Below are 17464 nucleotides of genomic sequence, written 5' to 3'. Positions count from 1 at the left end.
GTACCATATGGGAAACTATTAAAGGATTCTCATTAACTTCGTGTGAGACAGATCAAATCTATTCATCTGTGGGTAAGAAAACAAACAGTCAGTAAAGAAGGCAAATGCATTGAATTGGTTTGTACTTAGGTTAAATAATCATTCAGGGATCAGTCAGCTTATTTACATTTTCAGAATAACAACAGTCACATCCCCTCTCATACTTTCTATTTTTACAGAATAAAACATGGCTACTTATTACCACGCAATCGTCAACAGTATTAATAATTAAATTGCTGTGTTTAATATCAATCTTTCTCATCAGATGATATTTTCCTCTTTTGAAGCAGGAGCTCACAGTAGACACATGATGTATTAAGGGGATGAAAATAGTTTTTCATCTCTGAGATTATTTTATTACAGACGAAACACAGTCTACCAGTCAGTTTGGGAACAGTTTGATTTCACTGCTGTTCCCTGCTAGGTTTGGCAGCTTCTCTGAATCTGACTCAAACAATCCCACTTTAGAATTGTTCTGTTGGAGCTCACACCACATTTCATGGGAATTTGGCCATTTTTGGTCATGGGATCTGATTGCGGATTAAACAGTTTGACAGACGAATTAACAGATGGAGCAGAAGAGCTTTTTTCTCTTCTGTAAGTTTAGAACCCAGAGAAAAAAAAATCTGTTAACTTACTTAATGATTCTATGTATAGCTTAAAGCGGAAAATCTGATGAGAAAAAAAGTCAAGATGGTTTATTTGTTTAGTTTGTCTCTGGTTTCTTTCTTCCTTTTTGAACTTTTTCTAAATGATGGTATCTTATAAGCCCTTCATTTGGATATTACTATGATAACATCAGTCAAATCAGAGAGTCTAAATTGTCACTTTCAATAATTTGTTTTAATTTGTATGCTCTATGCAACATACAATTCAAATTCTAAATTACATAAATTCAAAATGAGGATCAAATATCCATTACAGGGACTCTAATATGCTGTAGATCAGATGCAAGATGTCATTTGAACTTAAATAGATATTTAAAAATAATAAAACATGACTTTAAATAATAAAAGTGTGTAACATGATGTCCGGACCCACGCTTTTAAATCAAATCTGACCATTTAAACATCGATTAAAACAAATCTGTCACACTGAGGTCATAATGAATCGAAGCCCCGCCCCCCGTCTCTGATTGGTCAGCCTCTGACAGGATTACACGAGTTTCCTCAATTGAAACACAGTGAAGTTAAAGGCTCCTTCATCCTCCTCCTCCTCATGCTGCTGCTGGTGCAGAGAAAACGAGCTCTGTCACTTCTCTCCACTTGACTCAGTTGATCACATGTTGATGTGTGACAGCAGTGCACTGATTTGCTGTGTGATTGATCCCATGTGTTCTTCCCCTGATGCTGCTGTGTGTGCTGGAGTCTGCATCAACACTAATGACCAGGCTCCTCTCACACTCCCGCGACTCAGCCCTCAACTTTCTCTAGTTTCCGGCTGCCAATCTTCAGGATGACGAGGATTTTCTGGGATACAATTTTTCTCATAAGCGGTGAGTGGATGATTTAAACATGATTTCACCTCTAGTCTACATCTTGATCCTGACTTTTCAGTTTGTGATGACTAAAGTGATCAGAGTTATAATAATAATAAAAATGATTTTAATTCGTAGGATTAACATTATCATGGTGACAATTGTATCACAATTTCAGTATTTGTGGTATTCATTTGCTGGTTGTGTTGATCTTTTTGTGGTTGATCTGGACACCTAGTAAATAACTCAACGCAGCCTTTTTACACTTCATATTTGTTGTTGTTTATATGAAGTGATCTTTGTGTTTTATGTTGAGAATTCAAAAAGTGAAATTTTCCATATTTTCCTTTGGTTTTCCCCAAAACTCCTTTGACCCTTGTCTGTGTTTTTTCTGTCTCTGGCTGCGATCGCATGTCTTCACAGGACCTGCAGTATTTATAGTGCTTGGGTTTCATCCTTTTAGTGGATGCTTGACCCTGTTACTATTGTTAGGCAGCAGTTACACAATGAAGCATCGATATCACATTGAAAAGTGGGTCACGTGCTCACAGCCCAGAGGCAGATATGTGGGACTCCCCCTCAGGTTGTGCACCACAGAAGGACATGTGACACCTGCTGGGAGAGTAATTTGTATATTTTTTTATATTCCTATAGGTACTTTTAGTATGTCTGTGGTACTCGATGGTGAGTTTACAAACTTGGAGTGTTTTCATTATATTCCTGCAGGGATTTGTCCCTATTCCTATCAGCAGCACATTCCAACAGATGTTTTATTTCGCTGCTGCAGGTTCTCTCTTCACATTCGGAGCGGGACCCAGCAACACGGCGATCGAGGCTCGTGTTGCCATCGACACAAACTCCACCGCTGCTCCAAACAGCTCCACAAGCAGCTCTGCAGCAACCAGCAGCACCAGCACCACGACCATCCCAACCACAGCTGACATCGGCCCAGTGAACGGTGAGTACAGTCATACTGTGTGAAGATGGAGGCGAAGGCTCGAGATCCATGTCCGTCAATCTGTCCACTGTCTGTGATGCTTGCACAGCAGGAGGTCTATATAACCTCCACTGAAGAGGTTTTGTTTCCAAACAGCATTTGCCTGTCTGTTTGTTAGTAGGAAAAACTACTGAACAGATTATCATGAAACCTGGTGGGAGGATGGGTCAGGGAAGAAACCATCACATCCTGGTTTGGATTAGAGTTTCTAGATTCTACTTTGATTATTCTATCCTGCAGGCATTTTGTGGTTATTCCTGTAATCCCACCCATCAGCCTGTATGATGTGTTGACAGCTGTTTCTTCTCCTCTGTGCAGATTCTCTCCTGATGTTTGGAGCAGGGCAGAACAATCAGTCAACAGAAACAGTCATCGATACTGGAATTCCCATTGAAACTAATTTTTCTTTGGCTCCGAACACATCAACATCCAGCAACACAAGTACCTCCGGGACAACTGCCACACCGACTACCACAACTAGCGTCCCTCCAGTTAAAAGTAAGTAATACTTTGTAAGAAAAGTTTCAAGGTCATCATCAAACCAGGATGAGAATAGAAGTCCCAGTATGTCATGATAATCTGTTCAGTAGTTCCATCCACTCTCACTGCAGCATTGCTCTCTTGGAGTTCTCCACATTGCAAAGCTCCCTGCTGAACATTATACAGACAGTGTGGCGCTCGCTGATAATTGATCCTCTTAGCATGAGCGAGGGCAGCAGTGGTGGTACATTTCAGATTGCTGCCACAGAAAATTGCATTCAGCAATTTAAAAAAAAAGAAGAAGCTGCACCTCCGGTATTAAGTTATTATGTGTAAAGCAACTCGCTCGCCCTGAAGGCGGGTTTCTATCTCAACCTTCTCGTCATTCCGCTGCCAAAACCACATGGAACGAGAGAGGGCTCGCTCGGCAGATGCCTCGGGGACAACAGAGGGCTTTCACAGGGTCTGAAAGAAGGAGACAATGCACGCAGGCTGCAATCCAAAAGCCCATTTACCATTGGAATGGATTGTGTGAGGAGGGCTGTTCTGCAGCTCTCTGTCTGGATGCTCATCCTCCTGCTCGCCCTGAACGTCACACTGGGGCATCGGTTTCAGCCTCATGTGGAACACTGACGTCTGTTTGAGTCTGACTGTACAGCTTGAGTGTACAAAAAGAAAATAAGTGTCCTATTTTGTCTGGGTGGTTCATTTAACCTGATATTTCTGTGCTGATACTTTGATCATCGGAGTGAAAACTGATATAGTCGCCTGGAAAAAGAAAGGGGAGCCACAATAAGGCTTTGAAGAGAATGAGGACTCCTGCAGGGATGGTGATGTCCCCTGAGGCCGGATGGCACGGAGGTCTTTGTCTGTAGGATCCTCTGGGAGATTTCTTTGACTGTAACTGTCCCTCCCAGGTACAGTGAGGGATGTAAGCCATCACAAATCCACACGCAACACGGAACAAAAGACTTTAGTCTCTCCGCAGTGGCGTGGGTCTCAGCTTTAGGATTTAGAACATGTTGTTGTTTCTGGTCTGTACGTACTTAGGCTATTTATAGATTTATGATATTCACCTGTGTCGTGGACTAAAGGCACTAGAATTACATTTGATATTTAAACACAGGGTCGAATTCAGGGAGGAACTTTTATAGGTAGAATGTCAAAGTGTCTCACACCCAACTTCAGTTTGTTTGTCAGCTCGATATCGCAAAAACTACCAAACAGATTTTTTTCAACTCAATGCAAAGATGTGGCAAAGGTCAAGACAGAACCTAATACATTTTTGCACAGATGTGGACAAAGGGGCAGATGCAGGAATTGTTTTAATTCTTTCTGTAACTTTGTGTGTTAGGGACGTTTATTTGACGTTTTCTCAGGGAATAATTTATGGATGTTGATGAAAATAATTGGACATATTAAGGGGACTGATATCTATGGGGAAATGTTGGGCCTGGGCGTAAGTTTGCACCATTCTAGTTTATTTTGTATTGGTTTTAAGGGGAAATATTCATGGGTAGTAGTCTGAGGAAAAAAACGAATAGCTGCCCTAAACTTTCAGTAAACACACGAATACCCAATTATGTGATCTTTGTCTCGTCATCTGTCTATGCAGAGTTTGTGGCGGCCGCTGTTCGGTCTCATTTTGACGACTGTCCAGACTCCCACCGCCATTTCTGCTTCCATGGTACATGTCGCTTCCTGATACTGGAGGAGACGCCAGCATGTGTGTAAGTCAGAACTCATTGAAATGTGAATGCCAACGTTTTTCAGTGCTTTGTTTTCTTATTGTTCAGTGTATTTATGAATCTGTTGTTCAGTAGAAATGAAAGAAGAAACTTAAAAAAAAAACAGAACGAAATGTGACACTGTGCTTTGCAGTGATAGAAATTATTATCTCTTTCATGCACAGAGGAACATATGTTTAAAGAGTTGTAAAGTCTGGAATTAATATTTAGATGGAGAGAAACTGTCGTTCTTTTCAAAAGACACAGAGAAATCAGAGGATCTGAGGCTGTTCAATAACTTGTATAAGAAGCTGAAGTTTGGCCGATTGTGATCTTCGCTGAGGAGCTTCACATGTGGGAGGAAACTCAGTGATGCTGGACTGAACACAGTTGCTTTAATGTGAATGAGAAGAAAAAACTGAACCCTCTCCAAATATGAAAACCACCTTTCACATATCAGCCACGTTTTATTTTGAAAATCACTTTATTCACAGGTAAAATGAGCTCGGGGTTATAATAATCCCTACGCCACAGAGCCCCTTATTATTTTATGAAAGGTGTTCAGTAATATCACTATATTTAGTCGTCGATAAGATGAGATGTTTTCATATCATAAAAACCTTTTCCCTCTCAACTGAACATAACCGTGGCTCTTTGATTTTTAATATCTGCTGTGATTCTGAATTGTAGCAGTTAAAGCATTTCTCTAGGACGAGTTATGTATAAAATCATCTATTTTATTAACCATTCTTTCTCTTACCAAACTAATCTGTGTGCATGTCTCAGGTGCCATCAGGGTTTTGTCGGGATGAGGTGTGAACACGCCGACCTGCTCGCTGTCGTGGCAACAAAAAACAGACAACAGACCGTTGCCACAGTGCTGGTGTTGTGTGTCATTGCGTGTGTTCTGGTCATGGTGTTGTGTACACTTTTACAGTGAGTAACAACATATCTTCTTTTATTTTAATTTTATTACAAAGTCAATCCTCCCCACCTTCATACATGTTCTTGCAAACATAGCAATGTGGGATGATGATGATGCTGGAATGATTTTGAGAAGTGAAGTAATTTCTTTGTGTAGATGCTGGTGGAGACAGGAGTGTCGGAAGCGGAGCCAAGCACGTCACTACGTCTCAGAGAAGCACGCAGCATCCTTCTATCCATCGGAGAGTGGTACTGTCACTTCTTTCTTGTGTTTTAAAAAAACTGAAGAAAGTGCATTTCTAAGGCTGTTTTTGATGGAAAAAGGATAAATGACATCAAAGCACGGCAGTTGATGGAGAATTTAATACATATAGATAGTCCAGTGTTGCACACATTGGTTGAGTTGAATAAATAGCTATTATTTATTATTATATTAGTTATAATTTAACAAAAGAATGAAAGGATTTTTCCAACTGTGCTTCTATGTGTGATGCTGAGCCCTTTCTTCCTAATGTTAGTGTGAATCTGTGCAAACATATCCTAAATATATCAAAAGTACTTTCCTACACCTACATACATTTATTTGTTGTGGATGTTATCAGCAGTGGATTATTACACATCGAGTATCTGCAGCAGCAAGATGTATGTTGCGTCTCATTGATATATTTTATTTATAGTTTTTTAGACTCTGCCATAGTGAATCATTAAGAAATATCAGGTAATATTTCCTGGTATAGGATAAATCACAAACCTATCACGTGGCCTTAGCATCCTCAAAGGAAACTAATAACTCACCTGTTCCCTTTCAGTGGTTTGAGAAGACACCGGAGCGGAACACCAGCTGTTTGCATCATGGCGTGTTTCGTTCACCTCATAAGTTCGACCTGCAGACCCTCAGGATTTCCTCCAAAGTGGGATTCACATGTTCTGCTCCATCAGCCCTGGCTCCGAGGAGAACGAGCATCATCTTCAGAGCGGCTGAGGTAGAGGTAGGACGGCGTGATGTGGGTGGTTACATGTTCCGGGGCTTTCTTTTTCTCACAGTGACTGGGACTTTTGGACTGCAGCAAACCCAGGAACGTGTTTTTCTTCAAACTTTTGATTCTGTTGAAATACACCGGTCTGTCTGAACCTGTGAGGATGAAGCTGACGCCACATTCCTCATGCAGGAGCTCCCAGTGTGTCTCCATTGCTGTTTAAGACCGGTCTAAAGGACATCAGAAAAGATCTGCAAGGATGAACCATCCTGTGTGGATGTCAAATAGGAACGGCTGCGGGATGACAACAATTCATTGACTCAAGTCAGAAAATCCCAATTCCTAATTTTGTCTTTTAACTTCTTTGCACAAAAGAACTCTACATGCACAGTGGACATTTTTAAGAAATGGAGGTGGGGGAAACTGATGCTTTAAAAAAAAACTGTTTTAGTGTCTGTTTTTAAAGAAGGAACTCACGTCACCTGACAGGAGTAGGAATTGGAACTGGACTGACTGCTAATGGATTAAAACCCCTGGATATATACGAAGACTTCCACCAATGAGTCTATACAAAGGTTTGCATCTGATAATTGTCCCGTTGTGGTTTCAATATGCATTGGAGAGAAACTTTCTTTTCATTCCTGAGCTGCACTTGAACGTGTTCCGTGCACCAGAGATTTCTTTTTTTAAATGCATGCTATAACTGTACTAACATGTTCACATCCTGGGTGTTCACATTGTTCCTAGGAACTTTGGTCAAATTTGCATTTTTCTGTAAGTTTGATCATTGTTCAATTAACCATTTAGAGCACTGGCTCAAAGGGTCTTCTTATAAAAAGCGTCCACATAGTGAGAGATGCCAAATACACTCGTTTTTATCATTTTGCCTGAGTGAGCACTGAGGGGAGGAGGCTGCACGGGTTGTACACGTCCACTCCAAGCATGCACTTAAATCACAGCTTGTGTTATTCCAGAAATGACACAAATTTTTTTTATTTCCGGTGTGTTATAGCGTTACATCTGCTTTGAATTGAAATCACTTTAAAGTGAGAAAAACCTCCGAGAGGTCATTTTGAAACCAAATATTTAACCTTTTCTTACAACACTGGATGATAATTAGTAATGATAATAACAATTGGCGAAGGAATGAAACCTGACAGGGATGTACAGTAAAGTGTGTTCATGCTTTGTGTAATGAGATCAAAAATAACTCCAATATAAACTGAATGGGATGGTATTTTCAAGCCAAGAGGCTGAGGGATGATACTTTGCTTTGTTTACAGTATGTGATGATATTTACATTCAATATGTGTTGATGTTTGTTATTACAGCATCAATGTGTAAATATCAAAACCACAGACATATTCTATGTGTGTGTATATATAATATGTCTATATAAAATCTTATGGAAGGGGAATCACCCTTTATTTTGTCAGATATATGTTGTCACAGTTGGAAAGCCTCTGTTATCTGCATTTGTTTTCCAATGAAGAATTTAAAAAATTAGTCTTTGTATTTTTTTATTTATCAATTATTGTCTACTGTATATCATTTGATCCTTTGCATGACCTTCTTTTTATTTCCCCGAGCGCTTTCCCCTCCTTTTCTTCTTCTCTTCCTGCAAATACTCTGATTATCCAACACTTTTTTTCTCTTCCACGGAATATTTCAAGACATAGAAATGTCGACATGTAAACCTGAACCTGAGGCACAATTGAACAAAGAGCCGAACTCCTGAGTGCTTTTATAGCTGAAGGAAACATTTCAGCCTTCTTCTGTATCGCCATTCGTTTTTGATTTACCTTTTTTTGACTTCACAGAATTTACATCCATTCATGTTAAGGCATTAAAGGGGTCGAGCTACATACATGCTGTTTGTTTCCATTATATGTCGACATGGTTCCTCATAACGTGCTGCGTCTCCTTTGCCTTTCGCTCTCCGCACGAGGAGCTCCGTTTTTTGTTTTGCAATCCCATTATGTCTGCAATTGGATTTCTGTGGAGCCCTTTAGAGCCGTCTGGCTGAGCTACTAAACCAGCTTTGAATTAAGCAGCTCTTGTGAGCACTTCCCTAAAGGTACACAATACTCTTTAACACACAAAGCAGTGCAACCGCATGAAATCAAAAGAAAACGAGAGAAATAAAAAATCAGGACTAATTAGTAAAAACCGTCCGTTTCTAACATTCTTGTAAATGGAAGGCAGTTTTATAAACGTCTGGAAATTCTCTGGAACCCGGATTCTCTTCAAATCTGATTTGGACACATGTCAATCCCGATTCCCCATAAGAGGCTGGAGCTCGGCTCTGGATTGCAATGCCACTCTGGTCCGTTTCGCTCCGCTTCCATCCTCCTCTGCTGCGTTTGATCCTCAGCCCAACATTCCCAGTATCTGCCTCTGAGCAGATGGTTTGAAATAAGAGTATTTACAAAGGTATTAGGGTTAAGTAACCCTGTCTTGTTCTCATTGCTGAGCACAGAAACAAATCATTAGGGATGATGACAGATCTGAGGCTTCACTTACAAAGGTCACGTTACCCAAATCACCTCGGATCATTAACATGAAGGTGAAGTAATGATGCTTCAGTTTATATTTAGAAACAGATTTGTGAACCCACTCAGTGATAAATGTCTCTAATGTTTAGTTTAAAAAAGAATATTAGTATTTTGTATATACTTCACTAATAAATTAATTCATATAATAAGCCACAAAATCACATAGTTTCATGACTGTTTCTGTCCTTTTGAAGCATCGTGTTCACGGCAGGAACTGATGATTATTTCCATTATCAATGAATCTGTTGACTGAACTCATTCAGACTATAAATACTTAAGAGATTAGTGGAAAAATATCATCAGTTTCACGGATTCCAAGATGAGATCTTTGGTTTTGTTTGAGCACTGTGCAAAACACCGAGTAGTTAGTTTAGAGGCCTAGAACAAATCCTCACATCTGAGAAGCTACAACTAAAGAAATGTTGCATCTTTGTTAAAAATGAATCCAGACGGTGAAGTGATCATCAAATAGTAGATGTACTTTCTGATTTAACTAATTGATTGGTTTAGTTCACTAATTGTTGCAGCCTCCCCCTTCAGAGAAGTACTTTATATTGCACTTCCATAAGTTGTGGAACTCAACAGAGACAAACTAAAACAGGTCAAAATAAATAAAGTTGAGGCTTGAACTATTGAATATGCAAGAAAATAAAATGAGCCTGTCTACCTGCTTGTCTTTCCAACTCAACGCTTCCAGTTTGTACAGAACTCTTTCTTAGTCTCTGTACCCGAGTTAACCCTGACACCGTCACTATATAGGAAAAGTTATTGGAGCTCCCCACCAAGTGCACAACACAGAAGTCCAGATGTAAAAAGGGTTAACCACATACACACACAATATATTGACCTTCATACATGATCTTTGGTTATTAGGGATGCCTCTAATAAACTATGATGAAAATACATCTGCGATAACTTAATATCATCCAAGCTGATGCCTTAATTGGTCTTTAATAATAATGAAAGTTTTCTTTTACATTGCATTAAATTTTCTTTACATTTCAGTTTCCTCATGATCCTTGTTGTTGTGCTTTTGCTGCAGTGTTTTATGAATCTGTCTCTATTAATGTATTAAGATCGATTTAGTTTTAGCACTAACAATGTTTTGTAAACACCCAGTTTTTCTAAATGTTGTGTTAGTATGACAAAACAATATAAAAAAACATATTTATTGCTGCCAATTTATTTACAATAAATTGTATGATAATTACACACTGTACATAAAGTTTATATATTATTCAGGATTGGACTGTACATTTCTAAAAGGAGCCTTTCATCAGTTAAAGAGAAGCAGCGAAGTGCTTCACATGGATTCATCCCTGCAATGAGTTCCCTCACTGAACCTCAGTTAGTCTGAGTAGCTTTGCACTTGAGCACATGGTTGTTTGGCATTAATCCATGTGCTGCTGTAGCCGTGACAGCAGCTCCTCCAGGGAGCTGAGCCGATGCTCGGGGGGAACATCGGGTTGGTTTTGCTTGTTGTGTCTGTCTAACAGGATCCCATGGATCCCCACAGAGCGAGGGCAGAGGTAATCATTCACATAGTGATCCCCAACATGAGCTACACTCGCAGCTGCCACACCACATTTCTGCAGTGCCTGATCAAAGATGACTGGATTGGGCTTTGCTACACCTGCTTCCTCCGACGTTATCAAGAAGCTGAAGTAAGACCGCAGACCACAAACACGTAGAATCGATTCCAAGCGGCAGTCAAAGTTGGACACCACACCAAGCTTCAGTCCGAGAGAAGAGCAACTCTCCAGAGCCTTCTTCGAGTCTGGGAATACCTAAAACAAAAAGGGACATCAGGCAAATCAGTTGATGTTTTTTGCTTCATCTGTCTGTAGCTACGTTTCTGACGCTGCTTTCCGTCGTGCAATGAACTTTGGATATTCTCCTACAATTATACAAATATCTCAGGATAAAAAAAGGTTCAATACAGGAGGAAGATGCCAAATTGGAAACACAGAGATTCAAGAGCTTTCCATGTGCTGTAAATAATAGGATCTAGATATCTTCATGTCTGAAAATGACTTGAGAGTGCTGCATTAAAAATCATCAGTAACCAACCATAACCATCAATAATCACAACATTGTCTTTTTAATCTAGGATGTCTAATTAAACAAATGTATACATACAAACATTAACGACTCCCAGATCATGTCATCTGTCATTTACCTCCCAGTTCTCTGCGTTGCAGAAATTGTAATAGAGGTTTTGAGCCAAAGTGTTGAGCAGCGCTGGGTCCTGCACTCTGCACTGGGAGAAAGTGTCCCGCACGACCCCCATCCACCAAGACTGTCCATCCAGGCCCTGTGTGATGCCGTAGTTTGGGTATCTGCTGGAATACCCTCGATACACCTGACGGAAAGCAGCCTCCACCTCCACAGGACTGAGGCTCAAGCCCATTCGTTCAGCCTCTCTGCAGTACTGCTCTCCGACAGAGGAGCGCACCTTCAGCAGCGTGTCCTTCACGTCCCACAGCAGCCACCTCAGAGGGACACGCATCCCACCTGCACAGGGGAGACCACACAGAGGAGACAGATTCAGGTTTAAACTAAACATCAGGACATCTGTTCACAGGGTTCATACACATTTTGACCAATGGATTTCCATTATTTTCCATGACTTTTCAACAACTTTAAACCAAATTTCCAGGTCCAAACATTTTGTGAAATCTCGGTGTACATATGAAAAAGTGACAAAATGTAGTATTTAAACTAACAATGAGAAATCCAAGGCTTACAGTATACCTTACGCATATGCGCGCTTATATTTTGAGCGTATTTCTTTAAAAGCATGTGAATTATTTAAAACTCAGCAAAATTAACAACATGAAATATGAATTTAACAAATTTCCATGACTTTTCCAAAACTTTTGGGATTTTATTTTTTCCAGGACTTTTCCAGGCCTGGAAATACACATTTTACAGTTCAATGAATTTTCCAGGTTTTCCAAGACTGTGGGAACCCTGTGTTCAGTTAATGTTCCATCACCGGCGTGTTTCAACATTCACCGTTCACTGCACCGTTCACTGCACTGGGGTTTTTGTAACATTATTCCTAATGTCTATGTTGAGAATTGTTGTAAATAACTTGTTCTCAGTGGAAGTGCCTCAGTTCACACCTGGTTTTACACGATGTGACTCCACATGTGTCTCCAGTGATCACTTCTGACCAAACCTCACTTCCCTGCTCTAAATTCTAATAAACACGTCACTTCTATTCGCAAAGACAACAATAATGTTGTTTTTGGCAAATCTGACTTCGAAGATGCATCAGTCGAATCACAATGTTTGCATCAATGTTTGTGGAAGTGCCTGAGTAGATAAGTAAATATAAAGAATGAATGAATGAAAACCACAATGTAAGTGAATGAAAATGAAAGGATGGATGAATCCACAGAGCTGATGTTGGTCTTGATTGGTGATAACTTCTTACGCCCCCCCCCCCCACACACACACACACACTCACACTCACACACACAGAACAAAAAAGTTAAACAACATTGGTACCAGGTTCTGATTGTGATCTTTAAATTCCACCATCGTACAATGTTGTTTAACGTTTTGAATTGCTGCTAGCTAGCGTTAGCTAACGTTACACTCGTTCACTTGGCTACACCTCTTATTACAAACAGTGTAAACGTTACCAGATTAATTGAGTCTCACTACGATTGTAAACAGTGATCCTCCTCCTCTTCTACTTCCGCTTCCCTCTCTTCTTCTTCTACTTCCTCTTCTCTGGAGTTTCAGGGCAGCTGTTGCCCTCTTGTGGGCTTTTTGCTCCATCGACGTTAAAGTCCTCTGACTTCAAAATAATAATCGGCCATCAGCTCAATAATTCGCACATAATAAATTAATATTTTTAAATTTAATTTTCGTAAATTGACTTGTTTTCATGTTTAAGTATTTTATTTAAATTGTTATACCTCCAGTACAGCAGGGGGCGGTAAGGACAAGCAGCCGTCAAAACCTACACTGCCGGTCACACGCAAGTGTAGAGGGTAAAAAAAATCGTGTGTGGGAGTGAAGAGTGTTGACATCGTGACGACCTGATGGTATCAACACGATGGCGACTGCATCTGTTCGCATGTTCCGCAGGTTGGAGGGTTTGTTCTGTGTCTACAAACCTTCCGGTGTTCACTGGAAACTCGTCCGGGACAACATCGAGACAAGTCTTCTTAAAGGTGACGAGAACACGTTCCATGATGTGAGAGCAGGTTTCTAAACGTGAGAACATGTTTCTAACTGAGAGAACTTGTTCCTAAATGTGAGGACAGGTTCTTAAATGAGAGGACAGGTTCTTAAATGTAAGTACACGTTCCCAAATGAGAGAACAGGTTCCTAAACGCTAGGACACGTTCCTGAATGCTTGACCACATTTCAAAATGCGAGAACAGGTTCCTAAACGCTAGGACACGTTCCTGAATGCTTGACCACATTTCAAAATGCGAGAACAGGTTCCTAAACGCTAGGACACGTTCCTGAATGCTTGACCACATTTCAAAATGCGAGAACAGGTTCCTAAACCCTAGGACACGTTCCTGAATGCTTGACCACATTTCAAAATGCGAGAACAGGTTTCTAAATCTTAGAACACATTCCGAAATATGTTATTCCAAATGAATGTTAGTGACGTATGTGACACTGAGGTATACTACAGCTAATTCCACCTTGTAGTGAAAGTCCAACCCCCTCCATCCTGCTGTCCTCTGTCTCCTCCAGGTTTAAACTCTGTTCCCCAGAGGCCTTGTCCTCAGGAGGTTCGATTCCTGGCTCAGCCGGGCGGTGACAGCGAGACAGCCAGAGGACTCACCCTGTCTGCAGCCTCTGTCCCTGCTCTGTCCAACCACCCTCTGGGTAAGTGTCTCCACTGACTCTACAGCTCCTCCCCCTGTCTCATCTCACCAGTCCTCCATAGAAAAGTCACTTTCATTATTTGTATTTTAAATCAGTGTTGGAATGATGTGACCAATATGGATAATTGTTTGTATCTGTGTGTTATTAGTTCCAATAGCTTGTGATTGTTCATATTCTTTAACTTGAATGAAGATCTGACCACATGGAAGACAAAGGATTCACTTAATTTAACTTGCCACAAATATGGATTTTCTTTCTTACTTATCAGCACTAAAACTCTGCTCACTCAGGGTTTTCTGTCCCGCAGAGCAAATAAGACCTGATGTCTCATCTTTGACTTCTGAAGTTTGATGTCTTAAGAAAACTAAAACGCTGTAGTTTTTTTTTCTGTGTCTCAGTCACTGGACCTGAGTTCCAGCGTGTTGGAGTGGGAGTCGGACATCGCCTGGATGCCTCCTCCTCTGGAGTTTTAGGTGCGAGTTTTGTTCTGATCATGGGAGAAAATGTTGCGTGTTCATGTCGTCTCTCTGAGAGTTCACACCCTGGTTCTCATGTACAGTTCTTGCAGTTGGGAATGGAAACAAGGTCCTGAACGATCTCTACAACACACGAATCACAAGGGTTAGTTTCCTTCTCCACTGGTTTCATATGAGAAATGAAATGAAGGCACAATCGCAGGTTTGATTCTGCGTGTTGTGATTCAGGATTACACCGTGGAGGGGGCGTTTGGGAGTGCCACAGAGGATTTCTCTGACACGGGTCGTGTTGTGGAAAGAACCACTTATGGTGAGATCCCTCATTGTTTCCCGGAATTAAGATTATATTTCTTCAGTTTCATCAGTTCATTCTCTGAACATCACAGAGTTTCAGATCATTATGTTTGATAGTAGGATACTGGAGCTGAAGTAACTTAATACCATCACTGAATAATTAAAGCAACTCATTATTAAGTTAAACTAATTGTATCATCCCGAGGCACTGTCCATCCTCTATTTAATTTCAGGTTTTCTTTAGGTCCTTTTTTCCACCGCATTTTTACATTTTCACCTTTAGGATGGAAAAAAGCATATTATGCATATTAACACGTTATTGTATAATAATGTATATTATGTTATAACTATCCTATTGCTTCAGAACCCATAATTATGATATTGTTGTGTTCGACAGATCACATCACATTGGATAAGCTGAACAGAGTTCTGGCAATGCTTCAGGGAGTCAATCAAAAGACCTTGTTAATGTAAGTTCATTGTATTTTACATTCATTCATTTCTCCATCAGCAGTTTTTGCTCTGAAGCTTCTTATAAGTCTGAATTCCTCTTATAACAAACATGACTGTGATATAAACCCACTTAGGTGCTCGGCCCTGGAGAACGAGCCAACATATACAATGATAAATGCTTCATAGATGCAGGTGGATTCATATTTCTCTATACAGGTATTCCAACGTGGACATGCGCTCACAGGAGGCCTATGAGATGGCTGTGCAAGGTCTACTGGGTCCGGAGGGCAAATCGGTGCCTATCGTGACGGGCCTGCGCTGCATTCACTTCCAGCCTCCCAACTTCACATTAGGTAAATCATCTCAAATTGAACACATTCAACATCTTATTTCACGATTTAAAACGCAGGCTGATTTAGTTTTCTTCTCCTGCCTCCCAACAGAGGTGCAGTGCCTCAACGAAACACAGAGATATTTGCGCAAAGTTGTGCACGAGATCGGCCTGGAGCTGCGCAGCACGGCAGCGTGCACGGGAGTGAGACGGACCAGGGACGGGCCGTTCACGCTGCAGGACGCTCTGACGTGTCACCGCTGGACACCCGCTGGCGTGGAGCAGGCCATCCAACAGTACCGCTCCAGTAAGAAAAACCAAAGACGCTCCCAGTCCCAGATCAAGAATCCAGGATTACAACCAGTGGAGGAGACTGTGATAGAGTCGTCCACATGAAACCAACGAGGAAGCAGCGGCAGCAGGTAGAAGGACGAGACTTGATGCTGGCGACTCTACGAGCACGGAGGCTGCTTCACTTTGACTTCATCTCAGTCGGGAAAACAGAGATTTCAAAGACCAGATATTCTGGTTTCTAAACGAGACACTTGATAATAATTGACATTCATGCATTTTTTTTTAAATGCAAGAATCGCTCCAGCTTTAGAGACCTGTGCTGTTAATCTTGTTTTAATCACCGTGCAGGTCATTTGGACAGGTTTACCAAATCTTCATCTTTAAGTGGTTTATTATATTATTTTATCTTGAAATAAACTGAAAAGAAATTTGCCTTAACTTTTGAATATTTATTTTTGCTGCCCTGTTATGGTTAGCACTTGTGTGTGTACAGACCATAGAGCAGTTGTTTTTTAAAAGGGGGTTGGAGCCATAATTCCCCTGCGTTCTTTATACAAATACTCCCCCTGGTGGTGAAAGGTCAAACTTACCCGTATTGCAATATTAAATGTGTTACACCACTCATCGCTAAGAACCAGTTATTCAGAAGATCAGTTGTTGAAAAGCGTTAGAAATAAAAAAGAGCCTGAAATCAAATTACATTACATGTTCTAATCTTGGTTTTGATCTGGTTCCAACTCTCAGTTTGTCTTTTTATGTTTGAACAAAGTGTTAAAGTGTCAAATTCATTAATTCAAGTCATCCTATGTGTTTGCTCATATAAAGACAGATTAGATAATCCCTAGTGACTGCAGGGTTTCCTCAGACCATGGACTTCCTTGAAAGTTTGTTAATTTGATATAAAAAAAAAATTAAACAATACCTTGAAAACCGGCATAAAGAGACACGGGTAAATAAAAGTGCTTGAATTTATGTATTTTGTTCGAAATAAAAATGGAAGTCAATCTGAAATTTTTAGATAATAGGCTATGTGCAGTGTGACTTCGATTCTACTCTACAATGTATTGTTTTACTGTGTTAGAGAAGGTTTATTGTCTTATCACTATGACACAGCCCAGTTGAGAAGTGTTGAAGCAAAGCCTCTTTTTAATTTTTATCCATGAGTCCCTGTAAAGTCTCATAAGTCTCTTTTATATAAACTCTGTGTTAGTAATTAACATTGATCTGTGTCTCAGCCTGGTTGCGTCCTTGGAATTGAGGCCTAATTTTGTATAATCGATTTAGATGTAGAATAAATGTTAATTTTTTAACAAAACTAAAATGTTAACATGTTCCAGCCGATGTTTGAAATCCACAAGCAACTGAAGGGCAGAGAAATGCAGCGATTCTCCATGGAAGTGGATCACTGAGATCAGATTGGGTGTAATGTTCTCAGGCTTCTGATGAGATGATGTCTCAGCATCTGTTTCCCACAAAAGCTCCTCTGGGGAGGTTATGAGGTTATTCCAGCGCAGCCATTGTTGTCATACTCTTCATACCATTGAAGGACTTGTTGTTCCAGTGGGAACACTGGTGTC

At 40.5% G+C, this 17464-nt stretch overlaps 3 protein-coding genes across 3 annotated transcripts; 2 read left to right on the top strand and 1 right to left on the bottom strand.

Annotated features, from left to right (window-relative positions):
* The first annotated feature begins 1494 nt into the window (after positions 1-1494).
* On the top strand, positions 1495-6626 carry tgfa (transforming growth factor, alpha). Its single transcript, XM_061069152.1, has 7 exons — positions 1495-1534; positions 2304-2467; positions 2861-3011; positions 4609-4723; positions 5507-5656; positions 5802-5893; positions 6523-6626. Exons 1-7 carry the CDS (start codon positions 1495-1497, stop codon positions 6624-6626), a joined length of 816 nt encoding a protein of 271 aa, XP_060925135.1.
* A 3705-nt stretch (positions 6627-10331) lies between these two features.
* On the bottom strand, positions 10332-12899 carry hdhd3 (haloacid dehalogenase-like hydrolase domain containing 3). The gene is made up of 3 exons (XM_061070103.1): positions 12830-12899; positions 11356-11690; positions 10332-10963 (listed from the first exon to the last, which is right to left on the bottom strand). The coding sequence occupies exons 2-3, from the start codon at positions 11683-11685 to the stop codon at positions 10568-10570; spliced, it is 726 nt and encodes a 241-aa protein (XP_060926086.1). The 5' UTR covers positions 11686-11690; positions 12830-12899; the 3' UTR covers positions 10332-10567.
* Positions 12900-13187: 288 nt separating this feature from the next.
* trub2 (TruB pseudouridine (psi) synthase family member 2) lies at positions 13188-16898 on the top strand. The gene is given in 9 exon segments (XM_061069969.1): positions 13188-13366; positions 13905-14039; positions 14438-14512; positions 14599-14660; positions 14744-14825; positions 15207-15279; positions 15479-15615; positions 15706-15909; positions 15912-16898. Coding segments are annotated over 9 exon segments (1104 nt in total). The 5' UTR covers positions 13188-13248; the 3' UTR covers positions 16130-16898.
* Positions 16899-17464: the final 566 nt, after the last annotated feature.

The sequence above is a fragment of the Limanda limanda genome, chromosome 4, assembly GCF_963576545.1.
Source record: "Limanda limanda chromosome 4, fLimLim1.1, whole genome shotgun sequence".
NCBI lineage: Eukaryota > Metazoa > Chordata > Actinopteri > Pleuronectiformes > Pleuronectidae > Limanda > Limanda limanda.
The sequence above is the reverse complement of the archived record's forward strand: the minus strand, read 5'-3'. Positions and strand labels throughout refer to the sequence as shown.

Excerpts from the sequence above, each read along its gene's own strand:
- tgfa (XM_061069152.1), top strand. The coding sequence starts at position 1,495 with ATGACGAGGATTTTCTGGGATACAATTTTTCTCATAAGCG. Across the intron at positions 3,012-4,608 it reads TAGCGTCCCTCCAGTTAAAA|AGTTTGTGGCGGCCGCTGTT; the intron begins GTAAGTAATACT and ends CTGTCTATGCAG. Across the intron at positions 4,724-5,506 it reads GAGGAGACGCCAGCATGTGT|GTGCCATCAGGGTTTTGTCG; the intron begins GTAAGTCAGAAC and ends TGCATGTCTCAG.
- hdhd3 (XM_061070103.1), bottom strand. The coding sequence starts at position 11,685 with ATGCGTGTCCCTCTGAGGTGGCTGCTGTGGGACGTGAAGGACACGCTG. Across the intron at positions 10,964-11,355 it reads GCAACGCAGAGAACTGGGAG|GTATTCCCAGACTCGAAGAA; the intron begins GTAAATGACAGA and ends TTTTTGTTTTAG.